Here is a 14,095-nt window from a genome sequence, read left to right as displayed (position 1 = left end):
AACATACTAACCTACATTTCTGGCCTAATTTTATACTCCTATTCCCATTCTCTCTCTGCCTTAATGCATTCTTCATTTCAACCAAACAGAACAAGTTGAGTGGAAGTCCTGTGGGAGTTTTAACCTGAGGTTGATATTTTGTCTAGTGGATAATTTGTGACTCATTTCCTGGAGACCATTAATATGATCTTATAGTTCTTGAAAAAAGTTGGAGTGGTATGAATTCATGGAAAAGGGCCTAGGCTCAGAGTTGAGAGACTAACGCTTTGGCTCTGACTCTGCTCCAGACATACTGTGATATGACTCCCCCTTTTGGGGTCTCAAGTTCTTCTTCTGCGAAATGAGGTTATTAGACTAGATGATTTTCTAGCTCAACATTTCTGTCACTCTTAGTTTCTGTTATTCCTTCTCTTGTCTCTGCTTCTCTTCCCTCTCAAACTAAAGATTATCCTTTTGAAGTTTAGAAGAAATAAAAGTTTATGCTGAATAAAAATAAATCCCTCTTAACACAGTAGGTAGTAAACACTGCATTCATTACCCTGGGAGGTGGTAGACACTGAAATAGAATCAGAGGTAGAATATTGGTTTCAGTGGAATGAGACAGTTCTTACATCCGCACCTCCAATTACTTGTCAAATTCATGACATTCTCCTGCTGTAATATCTTTTGCATTCATATTCTTTCTGCCGTTAATCTAGTTTATGCCCTCATCATTTCTCATTTGCAGTGCCATAATAGATTTCCTCACTAGCCTCACTGTTTCCCGTTTTCTCTTTTTGATTCCTCCTTTGGTTGTAATTTTATTGTACAAATCGGATCATGTCTCTTTGCTCAGACACCATCAATGACTCCCCATTGCTTACTAAGTGAAATACAAAAAATCTATCCCAGTCCAAAATTTAGCTCCATCCTACATTCCCAGTCTTATTAGTTTCCTTCATGCAATTTCATACTTAAGCCAGAGTGGTCTACTTACTGTTCTTTAATAGTGTCCTGTCCTCTTACAGTGGAGGGGAAACAGGGTAAGGTGAGAAGGAATGAGTGAATCTTATTCTCATAGGATTTGGCTTAAGGAGGGAATAACATACATACTCAATTGGGTGTGGAAATCTGTCTTACAGGAAAATAGGGGGAGAAGGAGACAAGAGAGCAAGGGAATGATAGAGAGGAGGGCAGATTGGGAAAGGGGGTAATCAGAAGCAGATGCTTCTGAGGAGGGACAGGGTCAAAAGAAAGAATAGAATAAATGGGAGGGGCGGGATAGGATTAAGGGAAATATCGAGTTTTTCACAACATGATTGCTATGAAAGTGTTTTGCGTAACTGCACATGTACAACCTATATTGAGTTGCTTGCCTTTTCAATGAGGGTGGATGGGGAGGAAGGAAGGGAGAAAATTTGGAACCCTAAGTTTTAAAAACACATGTTTAAAAAAAATGTTTTCACATGCAACTGGGAAATAAGAAATACAGGAAATGGGGTACAGAAATCTATCCTGCCCTACAGGAAAGTAGAAGGGGAAGGGGATAAGAGAAGGGGGGGAGAGATAGAAGGGAGGGCAGACTAGGGGAAGGGATATTCAGAATGCATGCCATCTTGGGGTGGGGGGAGGGGTGAGATGAAAATTTGAAACTCAGAATCTTGTGGAAGTAAATGTTGAAAACTAAAAATAAATAAACAAACAAATAAATAAATGGGGGGGGAGCGCGATAGTGTCCTGTCCTTATATCTTCCATGCCCAGAACAACTTGTCCTTCCAATCCTATCCTCATCCTTTGCCAATCTCCATCTGATGAAATTCTTCCTTTCTTTCAAGGCCTGACTTAGGTAATATTTCTTCCATGGAGCCTTCCCAGGGCCCCAAATCTAGAAATGATACCCCCCTCTCTCTGAATCTTTTATGTAGTATAGCACTTAACCACATTCTAACTTGTATTTTTCATTTTCATATTCCCAGTTTCGAGCACAGGAGCCTTATACACAGTAGATGTTTAATAAATGTTTGTTGAATTCAATCTCCAGATACAGAGACTAAGGCTTGTGGAAGTGAATATAGGCTGGGGTGGAGCTAGAATACTTTTTTAATTCATTGAGCAAATATTAAGTGTCTTATTATATGCAAAGCGCAGTGCTAGACATAAGTAGACATAGATTATTATGACACAATCCCTGCCCCCTCTACTGTTAGAAAATTCCTTCCATCTTCTCCCTTCCTCCCCCCCTCAAAAAAAAAAAAGAGAAAAGGGTATAAGGGAGTTTGTTTATTTCAGGATACTGTGGCCATCTATTTCCCAGCACAAAACCTTATTTTTTGGCTTTGGCTGTGTTACAGAAACAGACTCATTAACACCTTTTTCTTTTCAGTCTTTGTTACAGCTTCAAGACCAAACAACATCTGTCTTGTGTTCTCAATCTGATGTCCCCAGTGGGGGGTTTAACAACCGAATCCCTATGGTGCTGCGTGGAAACTGCACCTTCTATGAAAAAGTGAAACTGGCCCAGATGAATGGGGCATGTGGCCTTCTAGTAGTTAGCAGAGAAAAACTGGTATGAAAAACTTCCTTCGTCACTCTTGCTAAGATAATGCAGAAAAGTCGCTGCCATTTACTTATACTGTTGATATACGGAAAGAGCTTTTCTCTAAAGTTATTCATTCCTTAGTAGCCACACTATTTCAGAGTTCTATTTTTAGTTAGTTAAACTTTTTTATTTTTGAGTCAGATAAGTCTGTTTAGCAAAGATTCTGAATCTAGGCTTCATGGAGCCCTTGGGGGTTTGTGGATAGATTTCAGGAAGAATTTGGAAGGGAAAAAGAAATTGCATCTTTTTCAATATAATTTGTTTCCTTTGTAACCCTGTGTGTTTTATTTTATGCATTAAGAAAATTATTCTGAAAAGGTGACCATAGGTTTCACCGGACTGCAGAAGAGTCAATGACTTCCCCCCCTTTCAGGTTCAGTGGGGTAGTTGCTTTGGTCATGGTGTATGGTTCTAGATCTGGACAAGGGTTGGGTGGGGTGCATAGTAATTAGAGAAAGGAAAGGGTATGCACGGTATTGTTGATGAGGCTGGAAGAGATGGCCAGAGTCAGGAGTGAAGTGAAACATGGTAGCTGAAGCTCTCCTAGGGTAGTGGTCTGGGACAGGCAGGTGCTCATCAGAGCATTTGAGTCCCAGGGCAAAAGTTTCTCCAAGATAGTTGGTATGTTTGGGGAAGAGATGACCAAAGTAATTTCTCTCTGTTTTTTTGTTTTGGTTTTTTTTTTGGTGGGTTTATTTGTACCCAGGTCCCTCCAGGAGGCAACAAGACTCAATATGATGAGATTGGTATTCCTGTGGCCCTCCTCAGCTATAGAGACATGCTTGACATTTGCAAGGTAGGGGCTCAGCATGGAGATTCTGCTGCTTCTGCTCAGAGTCCTGAAATTTTCTCTCTAGAGAACTGCAGAAGTGTTCAAAGTAAGGGTGTGAGTGTCCTCAGGAAAGAAGCCATCCAGAGTTTCTCGTTACTTTCCGTCCATGTGGTTGGTTCTTAACATGTCAAAAGTAAAAGTCTTATTCAAAAGCCCGTGCTGACATCATTGCTGAAGCAAAGCTGTTTGAAATGCGAGGCACTGACACGGTGGCCACCCAAGACTACCTCAGTGTTCTCCCCCCCATTGTTTTCTGTTCTGAAATGCAGCTGTTTAGAGAAGGCATCAAGCTGCCAGGGAAAGCTGAGTTCCTCAAGAAATCCTTGCTCTCATCTAGAATTTAAGAGTTTGTGTCAGGAGCTGGAAGAATTTAGATAATTCTGAGAAATAATCTGGAAGCCTTTCAGACAGATGTAGTTCCTTCTGCAGTCCAGAAATATGTAGATCCTATTTTTTTTTAGTTCTCTAACCCAAGAGAAGAATGGAGGTAGTTTAATGTTCAAGATTTCACTGCCCTTCGAGATCATTGTGACAGTAACAGCAGTGATATAATGATGAACTATGAAAGACTTGGATACTCTGATCAATACAGTGATCCAAGGTAATTACAAAGGAATAGTGAGGAAAAATGCTGTCTACCTCCAGAGAGAGAACTGATGAACTGAGTGCAAATTGAAGTATAATTTTCTCGCTTTTTCCTACTTTCTTTCATGCAGTATGGAAATATGTTTTGCATGACTTCTCATGTATAATTAACATCATTTTGCCTGCCTTCTCATGGGGGAGGAAGAGAATTTGGAATTTAAAATTTAAAAATAAAAGAATGCTCTAAACAAATAAATAATAAAACTTGAAAAAATTTTTCATTGCCCTTTAAAATAACAAGGTACTTTAGTTGCCCCCTGTGCAAGCAGGTTAGTAACTGAAGGATAAGTTTATTTAGGACTTAAGGGAAAAGTTCACATTATCACGAACTCTCATGTCTTCTCTGAGACAGACGTTTGGTCAGTCAGTGAGAGTGGCAATGTACGCCCCCAAGGAGCCCGTCCTTGATTACAACATGGTCATCATCTTCATCATGGCTGTGGGGACAGTTGCAGTTGGAGGCTACTGGGCAGGAAGCCAGGATGTGAAGAAGTAAGTATTCTGAATACATAGGTACCATGTTCCCTGGGTGGGGCCTAATCCTCACTGGTTCTAGAATTAATAATCCATTCTGAAGGGTCAGGTTTTTGTAGATGTTTTCTAAGGAAAAAAATGAAGAAAATCAGAATATCCCATGAACCATCTGTGGGGGAAGGATTCTGAGGGCTTCAGAAGAGCATTTTATTTATCCAAAGTTAATCTGGCTTGCAATTAGCCCAATTTTTGCTGAATACTACAAACTTCTAGTCACCTGGATCTATACCACTCTTGATCTTTGGAACTAAATTGAGGAGGCTCAAAGTGCCGTGGGTTCCGATCCTGCCTCTCTTTCTTCTGTTACCCATGTGACCTGGGGCAAGTTGCTCCACCTCAGTGGACCTTAGTGCCTTTATCTGTAAAATGAGGAGGTAGTATCTCTAAATTTGAGACCCTAAGTTAGTTTGTGTGTGCTTGAGGTAACTGTGATGAAACTTCTGTGCCAAAGTCGATGCGCTGCTTTTGGGGAGAGTGAAGTGCCATAATAATCGTCATTATTGATATAACCGTTTTTAAGCTTGGGATAGTGCGGTGTAATGGAATGAGTCTTGCCCTTAGAAGAGCTGGGTTTGAATCCTGGCTCTTAATGCTTTATTAACTGTGCAGCCCCAGGCAGGTAAGTTCTCCTCTCTGACCTTTCTGTTACCACATCTGTAAAAATGCACAAAGTTGATTTTTTTGGTACCCAAGTGCAAGGCTAATTGACATTTATTTCTGTGGAACTGCGCCTTATTAGACCTAGAAAAGATCTTAGCTTAAAAAGACCAAGGACTCCCACTGCATCTGGGGCCATCTCCAGTTGTCCTCATCTATATCTTGCCACTGGGCCAGATGGCTCCAGAAGAGAGAGTGAGTCTAATGACTTTGCATAGCACTCCCTCACTTGCAAGTCCCGGCAGATTTCCGAATGTCATAGTCCTCTTCCAGAACAAAGGACAACCACCACCACCACCACCAATTACAACAACAGTTCTGTAGCTTGTCAAGATCCTTTAGCATCCTGATAGTCACATCTACTCTGCTAGCTTTCCCTTCCAGCTTAGCGTCAACTGCAGGTTGGACAAGTATGCCATCTGTATCTTTATTCAGATCATTGATAAAAAGATTAACATAGGGCATGCATATATCCCACGGGCACTCCACTGGAGATCTCTTGCCAACTTGACACGGAACTATTAAAAAGTACTCTGAGTCTGGCCATCCAACCAGTTAGGACTCCATCTGACTGTATGATTGTCTGATCCATGTATCTCCATCTTCAGCACAAGGATTATGTGAGATACTTATTAAAATCTAGGTAAACTGTATCCACAGCACTCCCTGCATCTGCTAGTGATAATCCTTTCCAAAAAAAGAAATTAATTTAGCCCGCCAAGACCTGTTTTTGATGCAGCTATGCTGGCTTTTTGTAATCTCCCCCTTCTGTTTCTTGATATTTACCAAACATTATTTTAATAATCCTTTCTAGAATTTTCCAAGGATTTGAAGTGTCAAGCTTACTGGATTGTAGTTTATAGACTCTTCTCTTCCAATTTTTGAAAATTTTGACATTTGTCCTTTTCCAGTCTTAGGGTTCCTCTCCTGTTTTCCGTTATCTTTCAAATACCATGGACAGTGCCTTGGCCGTTGCATCGGCCAATGCTTTGAGAACCGGGGATGCGTTTCATTGGGATCAAATGACTGGGATTCTTCAAGAGCAGCTAGGAACTCTCTTACTGTCTGCTTTAATCTTGGGCATTAGCTCCCTATTAGTAATTTATGTTCAGTCATTTCCAGGGTAAAGGTTGATCTCTTTGACAGAGAAAACAGAAAAAGAAAAGGTGAGTATTAGATCTGGATAAAACTTGAGCAGCTCTACGGTTATTATCACCCCATCCACCCTGAGCAAGGGTCCTTTCTTTAAGAGTTGTTTTTTTCTTTCACCTTTTAACTTTTAAAAAATAAATTAAAAAAAGAAACCAAAAAACTCCTTTTCATTGCCCTACCCCTTACCTGGCTTAGCTTATTTTAAGCTTCATCATTCCTGACTATTTTTATAAGGCTATGCCGTACTTTCATCTTCATTTTCTGCTACTTGGAGTTGCTTTGATCTTCTTATATTTCCTTTTAAAATTTTAAGTTTGTTGGCAAGATCCCACATCTGATTTCCTCTGAAAGCATTTCACTCAGTGGTATCCTACCTATCTTTCTGCTGAATCCCTTGAAGTCTGCTTTCACAAAATCTAGAGTGCATGTATACTATGCCCAGATTTCTTATCTTCCTTTAGCTGAAACCCTAAAATGTGGTCATTTCCACCCAGGGTTTCCATTTTTCCCACTCTAGCCACCAGTTCTTCCCTATTGGTGAGAATTAGATTCAGAATAATTCTCATTTCTGTTTCTTTTATTTTTTGAAGGATGAACTATCACAACTCTGTGAGTAGAAAAGGAGCTGCCCACTGGGGACCAAACTGGAACTGGCCAGTCGGGTAGCACGTCTGTCTGCCTTCCTTCCTTTCTTTCCTTCCTCCCTCCCTCCCTTCCTTCTTTCCTCTCTCTTCCTCTCCTCCCCTTTCTCTCTACCTCCCTTTCACTCTTCACTTAGAGTGTCACACCTTTACCCCATGGGTGCTCTGCCCTAAAGGAATGTAAGTTTTAATCTCAGAAACTTTTAAAGACCAACCTTAACCTCACATTACTCTGACGTTCCTTAATTGGCCAACTGTAGGTGCCAGACCAAGCCCTAACTGGTCATTGTTTGGGCCCTGATTGGCTCAGAATGAATATAAATAGCAATTGTTTCTATTTTGGTCAGAAACTCTAGGAATCTTTCTCTCCCAGATTGTTTTTTTTTTAAAACTAGGTGAAGAGGCCATTTTCTCCCTCATTTCTTACCGAGCCTTAATCATGTATTGCCTCAGTCAAACTGAAACCTGTTAAAGACCTTAGCTTGAAAAGGACCAAGGTCCCCCACTGTATCCTGGGCCATTTCCAGTTGTCCTGATCCATATCTGTCCACTGGACCCAGATGGCTCTGGAAGAGAAAGCGAAGCTAGCAACTTTGCGCAGCCTCCTCACTGAAAGCCAAATCACTTGGATGTTGGCATGACCTTCATGATATCATGAATGAAGGGCAAACAGCAACAATGTCATGTAAGCAAGTCAGGAATTTATTAGCTGCTCTGCTGTTGTCAGAAAGAGCTCTGGCACATACCTGGATAATTGAAGTTCTCCATCACTGCTGTCTCATGCCTCTGGGTTAGGCTTGTGATGTAGTTCCCAAACTTCTCATGTGTTTGTGCTTTCGGAGTGTCCCAGTACTCTGATGATGAAATTACTTCTATTTCTCTCTCCTTTGACCGTGACCTAAATATGTTCCATAATACTTTCCTCCCTTTTTAATACAGTGTTACTCTCCTTCTCTAACCTCCCCTCCCAACTTAACCCCAATTGCCTCACCAAAAAACAAACAAAACTAACAGAAACAAAGGGGCAGCTAGGTGGCGCAGTGGATACAGCACTGTCCCTGGAATCAGGAGGACCTGAGTTCAAATCTGACCTGACACTTGACACTTACTAGCTGTGTGACCCTGGGCAAGTCACCTAACCCCGATTGCCTCACCAGAAACCAAAAACAGAAGAAAGATCAAAGATAACAAACAAACAAAAAAAAAACCCTACATCTAAACCTCCCCTCCCCCAGACTTCCCTTTCCCTATTCTTTTGCATGAGGTATACCCATCCAGAGCCAGTCATGGGTTTCATGGGTCTCAGTTAATGCCTCCTGTTTGTTGCCAAAACTTTGGGCATTTGTGAGGAGACACTTAAGATGATATGTTTTACTACTTGCTCTTTTTTTGTATTTTGTACTTGTGAGTTTTTTGATCCCTCACTACTCTTCTTTCTTCTTTGTGGCCACTCTCAAGTGTACTTGGATACACACAAGCCATCTTCTTTCCCTCATAGGGCCTCTCCTCCAGTCCTTCTTGGTTTAAGGCCATTTGATGAAGTTTGCAAGACATTTGGTAAATATGTTATTATCGGCTTTTGTTATATGCCCAACAATTCTGTCCTCTGCCAGGAATTTGTACTGTAAGCTAGAATTCAGAAATATAATTCACCTTCTCAGACACTACCATCTTCACTAGCTATTCATGTTCTGAATTAAATTTTCATTTCTGCTTCCCTTGCCTTCAATGGGCAGCAGTGGTGAAAACACATCCTATGCCTCTGTAGTCTCTTGTCCAGATTTCATTTTCGTAGATAATGCTTTTTTAGATTTTTTTCCAGTGGTATCTCTTAGTGAGTGATCTCTCCTGTGATAGCTTCTGTTTTTCTGTTAATATCATTGTTGGGAAGAGAAGCAGCTTCTTCCTCATAGACTCCAACTCTGTTCTCTTCAGGAAGAACTCAAAATGTACATGTAAGCTCTAATTGTACAACTGTACTTTTCCTTTGTGTAATGTATCCCCATCAGCCTGACAAAAGTCAAGACTTTTCTTCAAGACTTATCCTTAAGACTCAGCTCAAGGGGCAGCTAGGTGGCGCAGTGGATAGAGCACCAGCCCCGAAGTCAGGAGGACCTGAGTTCAAATCCGGCCTCAGATCAAATACTTGACACATACTAGCTGTGTGACCCTGGGCAAGTCACTTAACCCCAATTGCCTAAAAGCAAAAAAAAAAAAAGATTCAGCTCAAGTACTCCCTTTCCTGTTTCCTCCAAATTGCCAGTTCTTTCCCTCCATTCATTTTGCATATATTGTACATTTTGTTTCTCCTGTTAGAATGTAAGCTTCTTGAGGGCAAGGAGTATTTCATTTTTGTCTTTGTATCACTAATGCTTAGCACAATGCTAGTTAATTATCTATTAATTTTACTATTCTGAAGTGTCTCCCATTCCTCTTCCTTCTTGGAGATTCATGATGTCTCCTTGAGAGAACTTCCTGTTAGGAATCCTTCCATGTTGGTATAGATTCTGCTTGGTGGAAGGACAATGAATCTGTTAATAACTAGATATTGGCTCTCCTGGAGTATTCTCTTCTTTGGGTCAGGGAAAGGGGGAAACTAATAGATCTAATAACTGAAGCTGTAACCAATTCTCATATGGAATGTGCCCCTCCATGTTAATTTCCCCCTGCTCTTGGCATTTCTTCTGCCTGAGTTGTGAGGCTCTTTAATAGTATGTGCTAGAAGTTTACCATTCCCAGGGTTTGGGTTTTTGTTTTCCCTCAACAGCAACCTTGTGTAGCTGGTAGTGTGACTATTATTATTTTTCCAGTTTTACAAATGAAGACATGATCCCCATACAGTAAAGTCATTTACCCAAGGTTACACAGCTTAATGTTGTCCACAGCGGCATTTGAGACTCAGTGTCTCTGACTCTGAATTCAGGGCTTTTGTTATTAGACTCTACTTGATTATATATGAGCCCCTTTGTCTTTTAGGAGGTCCATGAAGCACAAGCGTGATGACGGGGCAGAAAAACATGATGATGAGACAGTGGACGTGACTCCCATAATGATTGGGGTGTTTGTGGTGATGTGCTGTTCCATGTTGGTCTTGCTGTATTACTTCTATGATCACCTTGGTATGTATCCATTGACTATCTTGTTTCTTTTAACCAATTGCCTTGCTAGCCCCTAAGCTAGATCTTAAGATATTTTGTCAGCACCTTGAGGAGTAGCACCTTTTCCCACTGCCATTTCCCCAACAGGTGTGACCATATTAAACTTTCCTGTCCTTATGTTGAGCACCTTGAACTAAGGCTCTACCTAGCAATTGAAAATATAAGTCAATCAGAGTCCTGAATGGGTATTGCTTTACCAGGGTTCTTTTGTTTCCTTCCGTCTCCTGAATCAGGATAAACTATTCAGATAGATAAACCCTCTGATTTCATTAGCTAGCCTGTGGCATGGAGCTACAAATTAATTGCATGAAAGTGAATAAATGAAACACTTCCCTTTATGAGCTGCCATCTTTTGGGATGGCTGGGTTGTTCTTTGAAATGAAACCAATCAGACAATTCCAAAGGACCCATGATAAAAATTGTATCCACCTCCAGACAAGGAACTGATAAACTCTGAGAGCAGATTGAAGCATATTTTTACTTTTGTTTATTTTTCTTGGGGTTTTTTTGTTTTGTGTGTGTGTGTGTGTGTGTGTGTGTGTGTATTTTCTTTTGCAACATGGCTGACATAGAGATGTGTTTTATGTGACATCACATGTATAATTGATATATTGCTTGCCTTCTCCAGAGGTGTGGGGGAGAGAAAGAATTTAGCATTCAAAATTTTTAAAAAATGAATGTTTAAAACTTTTTAGGTATAATTGGGAAATATTTAACAAAAAATAAAAATATGTTTTTAAAATCACATTGAAAGAAAAGCAATGAAACTGATCAATAGACTAGCCTGTTGATAGTATAGGTCCTTTTCTAGATGCTTGTTTTCACCATGGCTACCTGTACCTGTTCTCTCTTGCAGTATACGTGATTATAACCGTATTCTGCTTGGCATCATCCACTAGCCTCTATAGCTGTCTTTCTCCTTGTGTAAAAAGACTCCCTTTTGGAAAATGCAGGTAAGAAAATTTAGCTGTCCTCAAAGTAAGCCTCCTATTCGCAAAGATGGATTTGATATAACATTACCTATAGGAACAAGTCAAAACTCCTTAAGCTGTCAGTTAAGGCACTTCCTAGTCCATCTACAACTTAGCTTTCCAGCTTTATCTGCCATAGTTGTTCTTCCCCTGCCAGAACCCTCCGCTTCAAATCAGTCTCCTCACTTCTTCCTGAGCTTGTCATGAAACTCCCTGCTCACTTATTTTTCCTGTCATTCATTCAGCTCTTCGACTTCTCCAATTAAATGGTAAGCTCCATAAGGATAAGGACAGTGTCTTACATACATTCCTCGTATCTCTTGCAGTGCCTGCCTACCCTATTGCCTTTGCATATATAATAGGTGTATAGTGAGCACTTGTTCGTTGATGTGGGGGTGGGCTCAGGCGCTGAACAGTGGCCCAGCTCTGCCCGTCATGTACTCATACGAGAAAAGAGGAAGGATTTGTGTTGTAATTGGGAAAATAAAGCTAACACACGAAGCAATTTGAGAATTACGTAAGATGATGTAGTCATAGGATACAAGAATTTTAGAGTTGAGAAGGGACATTAGAAATCACCTGATGGGAGAATCTCTTACACTGACTGGCCAGGTGGATCATCCAGGCCCTGCTTAAGTCCTTTTAGTGACAAGGCGCTCACTACCTACACAGGTGAGTGGTGACCACCAAGACAGCCTGCTTCTTTGTTAGGCAGTTCTGATTATTAGAAAGTTATTGTGTTGAGCTGAAACTACCTCCCTTTAACTTCACACTGCTCCTCATTTTTCCCCTCTGGAGGTAAATAGAATAAATCTTATCTCCCTTCCATATGAAAGCTCTTTAGCTATTTAAAATAATCACGTCCAAGATCACACAGCTGTATAAGTGTCAAAGCTTGGGGATAGCTGCCAGCTGCATCGTGATTTGAGAGTACGGAGTGTTGAGAAAGGTTCTTGAAGAGGATAAATATCAACTCATAATTTCAGCAGAATCCCAGATAGTTGGGGTCTAACCCACCCTCATCCGCTATGATTCCTTTTGGTTATGTGTTCTCTGGTATGATTTCCTTTCTCTAGGATTCCAGACAATAATTTACCATATTTTCACAAGCGCCCACGGGTTCGGATGTTGCTCCTAGCGATGTTTTGCACTGCAGTCAGTGTAATTTGGGGAATCTTCCGAAATGAAGATCAGTAAGTCTGGACTTTACCTCTCTCTCTCTCTCTCTCTCTCTCTCTCTCTCTCTCTCTCTCTCTCTCCCCACTCCCTCTCCCCTCCCTCACTCCCCCTCTCCTCCTTCTCTCTTCCTCTCTCTCTCTCTCTCTCTCTCTCTCTCTCTCTCTCTCTCTCTCTTATTCTTTCTCACTTGGCTGTGGGATTTCGGGAGGGTAGTTGTTGATTTCAGGAGGCTAGTTGGCTTGGGACCCTATTGCTCTCTGCCTCTATCTGTGCCTTGTCCTTAGGTGCTCCCAGACTCACTGCCTCATCTGAACCTCCCTAGAGGCAATGAGTTGATGAGGCTTGGAGCCACTTGGGTTTCACTGTTATTAAAAACCCTGCCTTTTCAGTTTCATGAAAATGATTTCAGTGATGTTGGCATCAAGGCTACAATCTAGGTACATCTGATAGGAATGTCTGGGCAGTGGCTTCTTTGCTTTTAACTGCATCTCGTTTCAGTCCAGTTTGAAACAAGTTGGGCAGGTTTATCTGGTTGCTGCATGAATTGAGATTAGAATCTGGGGAGAAAGTCCCACAAATTGTTCATTTCTGCTGCTGCTGGAGTGTGTTCGTCCTCTTGGTCTCTCACTCCAGCTTATAACTCTGCCCCTTGGCCTGTGAAGGGAGGGAGAGGAATCCCTCTGCCGGTGGTTTGCCAGGCTCATTGATCTTTTCCCCTGGGTGTGTTGATTCTACAGGAGAAAGACTAGTGGTTTCTTACGGAAAATTTTTGAGTTCTTCAGATAGGAGCACCATGTGTTCAGCACTGAGCTGGAAGCCTCAGGATGAACAGGAATGGGAGGAGAACAGAGCTGGCTTGTTTCTAGTGCTACTGTGTTGTCTGCCCTGCTATTAGTGACACCATCTGCTATTCTCTTAAGGACCTTTCTCTCAAGTTGTTAAAAGATTCTTGGCATTTGTGTAGTTTGAAACCTTAGCAGAAGTAACTGGCATAAGGAAAAACTGAAAATATTTTGAGAATGCTTTTTACATAGAAAAGACTATTCACATTACCTCTCAGCCAGGATAGTGTATTCCCTAATGACAAATAAGATGGACTGTCGTTCCCTCACCTGATGGCTCTGTTCTTGTAGGACTCTAGACAGGCCCCTTCGTTTCTTCAAACAGTTTGCTCCTTTGTAAAATGAAGGGCTTGGACTAGAGAGTCACTGAGGACCTTTTAGTTCTAAATTCTACCACTCCCATGATCTTTCTGCTGTACTCACCCTCTGCTTCTTGTCCAGGGATATAGTCTTAACCTTTCTCCTGGGGTCCTTTTTCCAAACTTTGAATTGTTTAGTTGCTCCCTTCAATACTGTTCTAATATCTAGTTCCCTAGGACCACAAGGTTAGAGCTGAAAGAGAGCTTTCAGATCATAGAATCCAATTTCTTTATCTTACAAAGGAAGAAAATGAGGTTCAGAGAGGGAAAGGGACTTGTCCAAGGTCTTACAGGTAGTAAGCATTAGCCTTTAGCTGCTGGGTAGTATCTTGGGCCTTTGAGTACAAATTCAGTATTCTTTTGGCTACATCCTCCTCCTGTTGTGATCACATTGTGGACTGGGTAAATTCATGCATTCAGTGAACTTCTATTAAGAGAAGTTCATTGTAACTAAAGAACTTTGTAAAGTACTGTGATAAGCACTGAGATGCAAGGGTATAAGACATGAACTTTTCTCCAAAGAAACTTTTCTGATAAATGAGGACA

General features: G+C 41.1%; 1 protein-coding gene across 8 annotated transcripts in view; it reads left to right on the top strand.

The window, feature by feature from the left end:
* SPPL2B (signal peptide peptidase like 2B) overlaps nucleotides 1-14,095 on the top strand; it is a 47,686-nt gene that overhangs the window by 13,990 nt on the left and 19,601 nt on the right. For all 8 annotated transcript variants that reach the window (XR_013486440.1, XR_002328730.2, XR_002328731.2 and 5 more), the window contains exons 3-8: nucleotides 2,364-2,546; nucleotides 3,286-3,375; nucleotides 4,409-4,548; nucleotides 10,017-10,159; nucleotides 11,055-11,151; nucleotides 12,246-12,362. Coding sequence is in view for 4 of the 8 variants with exons in the window: in XM_078154103.1 (XP_078010229.1) it covers nucleotides 2,364-2,546; nucleotides 3,286-3,375; nucleotides 4,409-4,548; nucleotides 10,017-10,159; nucleotides 11,055-11,151; nucleotides 12,246-12,362 (770 nt within the window). In the remaining 4 variants the exon portion in view is untranslated. The remainder of the gene's footprint in view (nucleotides 1-2,363; nucleotides 2,547-3,285; nucleotides 3,376-4,408; nucleotides 4,549-10,016; nucleotides 10,160-11,054; nucleotides 11,152-12,245; nucleotides 12,363-14,095) is intronic.

This window comes from Phascolarctos cinereus, unplaced genomic scaffold (genome assembly GCF_003287225.1).
Source record: "Phascolarctos cinereus isolate Bilbo 61053 unplaced genomic scaffold, phaCin_HiC Scaffold_4;HRSCAF=312, whole genome shotgun sequence".
Classification (NCBI taxonomy): domain Eukaryota; kingdom Metazoa; phylum Chordata; class Mammalia; order Diprotodontia; family Phascolarctidae; genus Phascolarctos; species Phascolarctos cinereus.
This window is presented reverse-complemented; position numbering and strand designations above follow the sequence as displayed.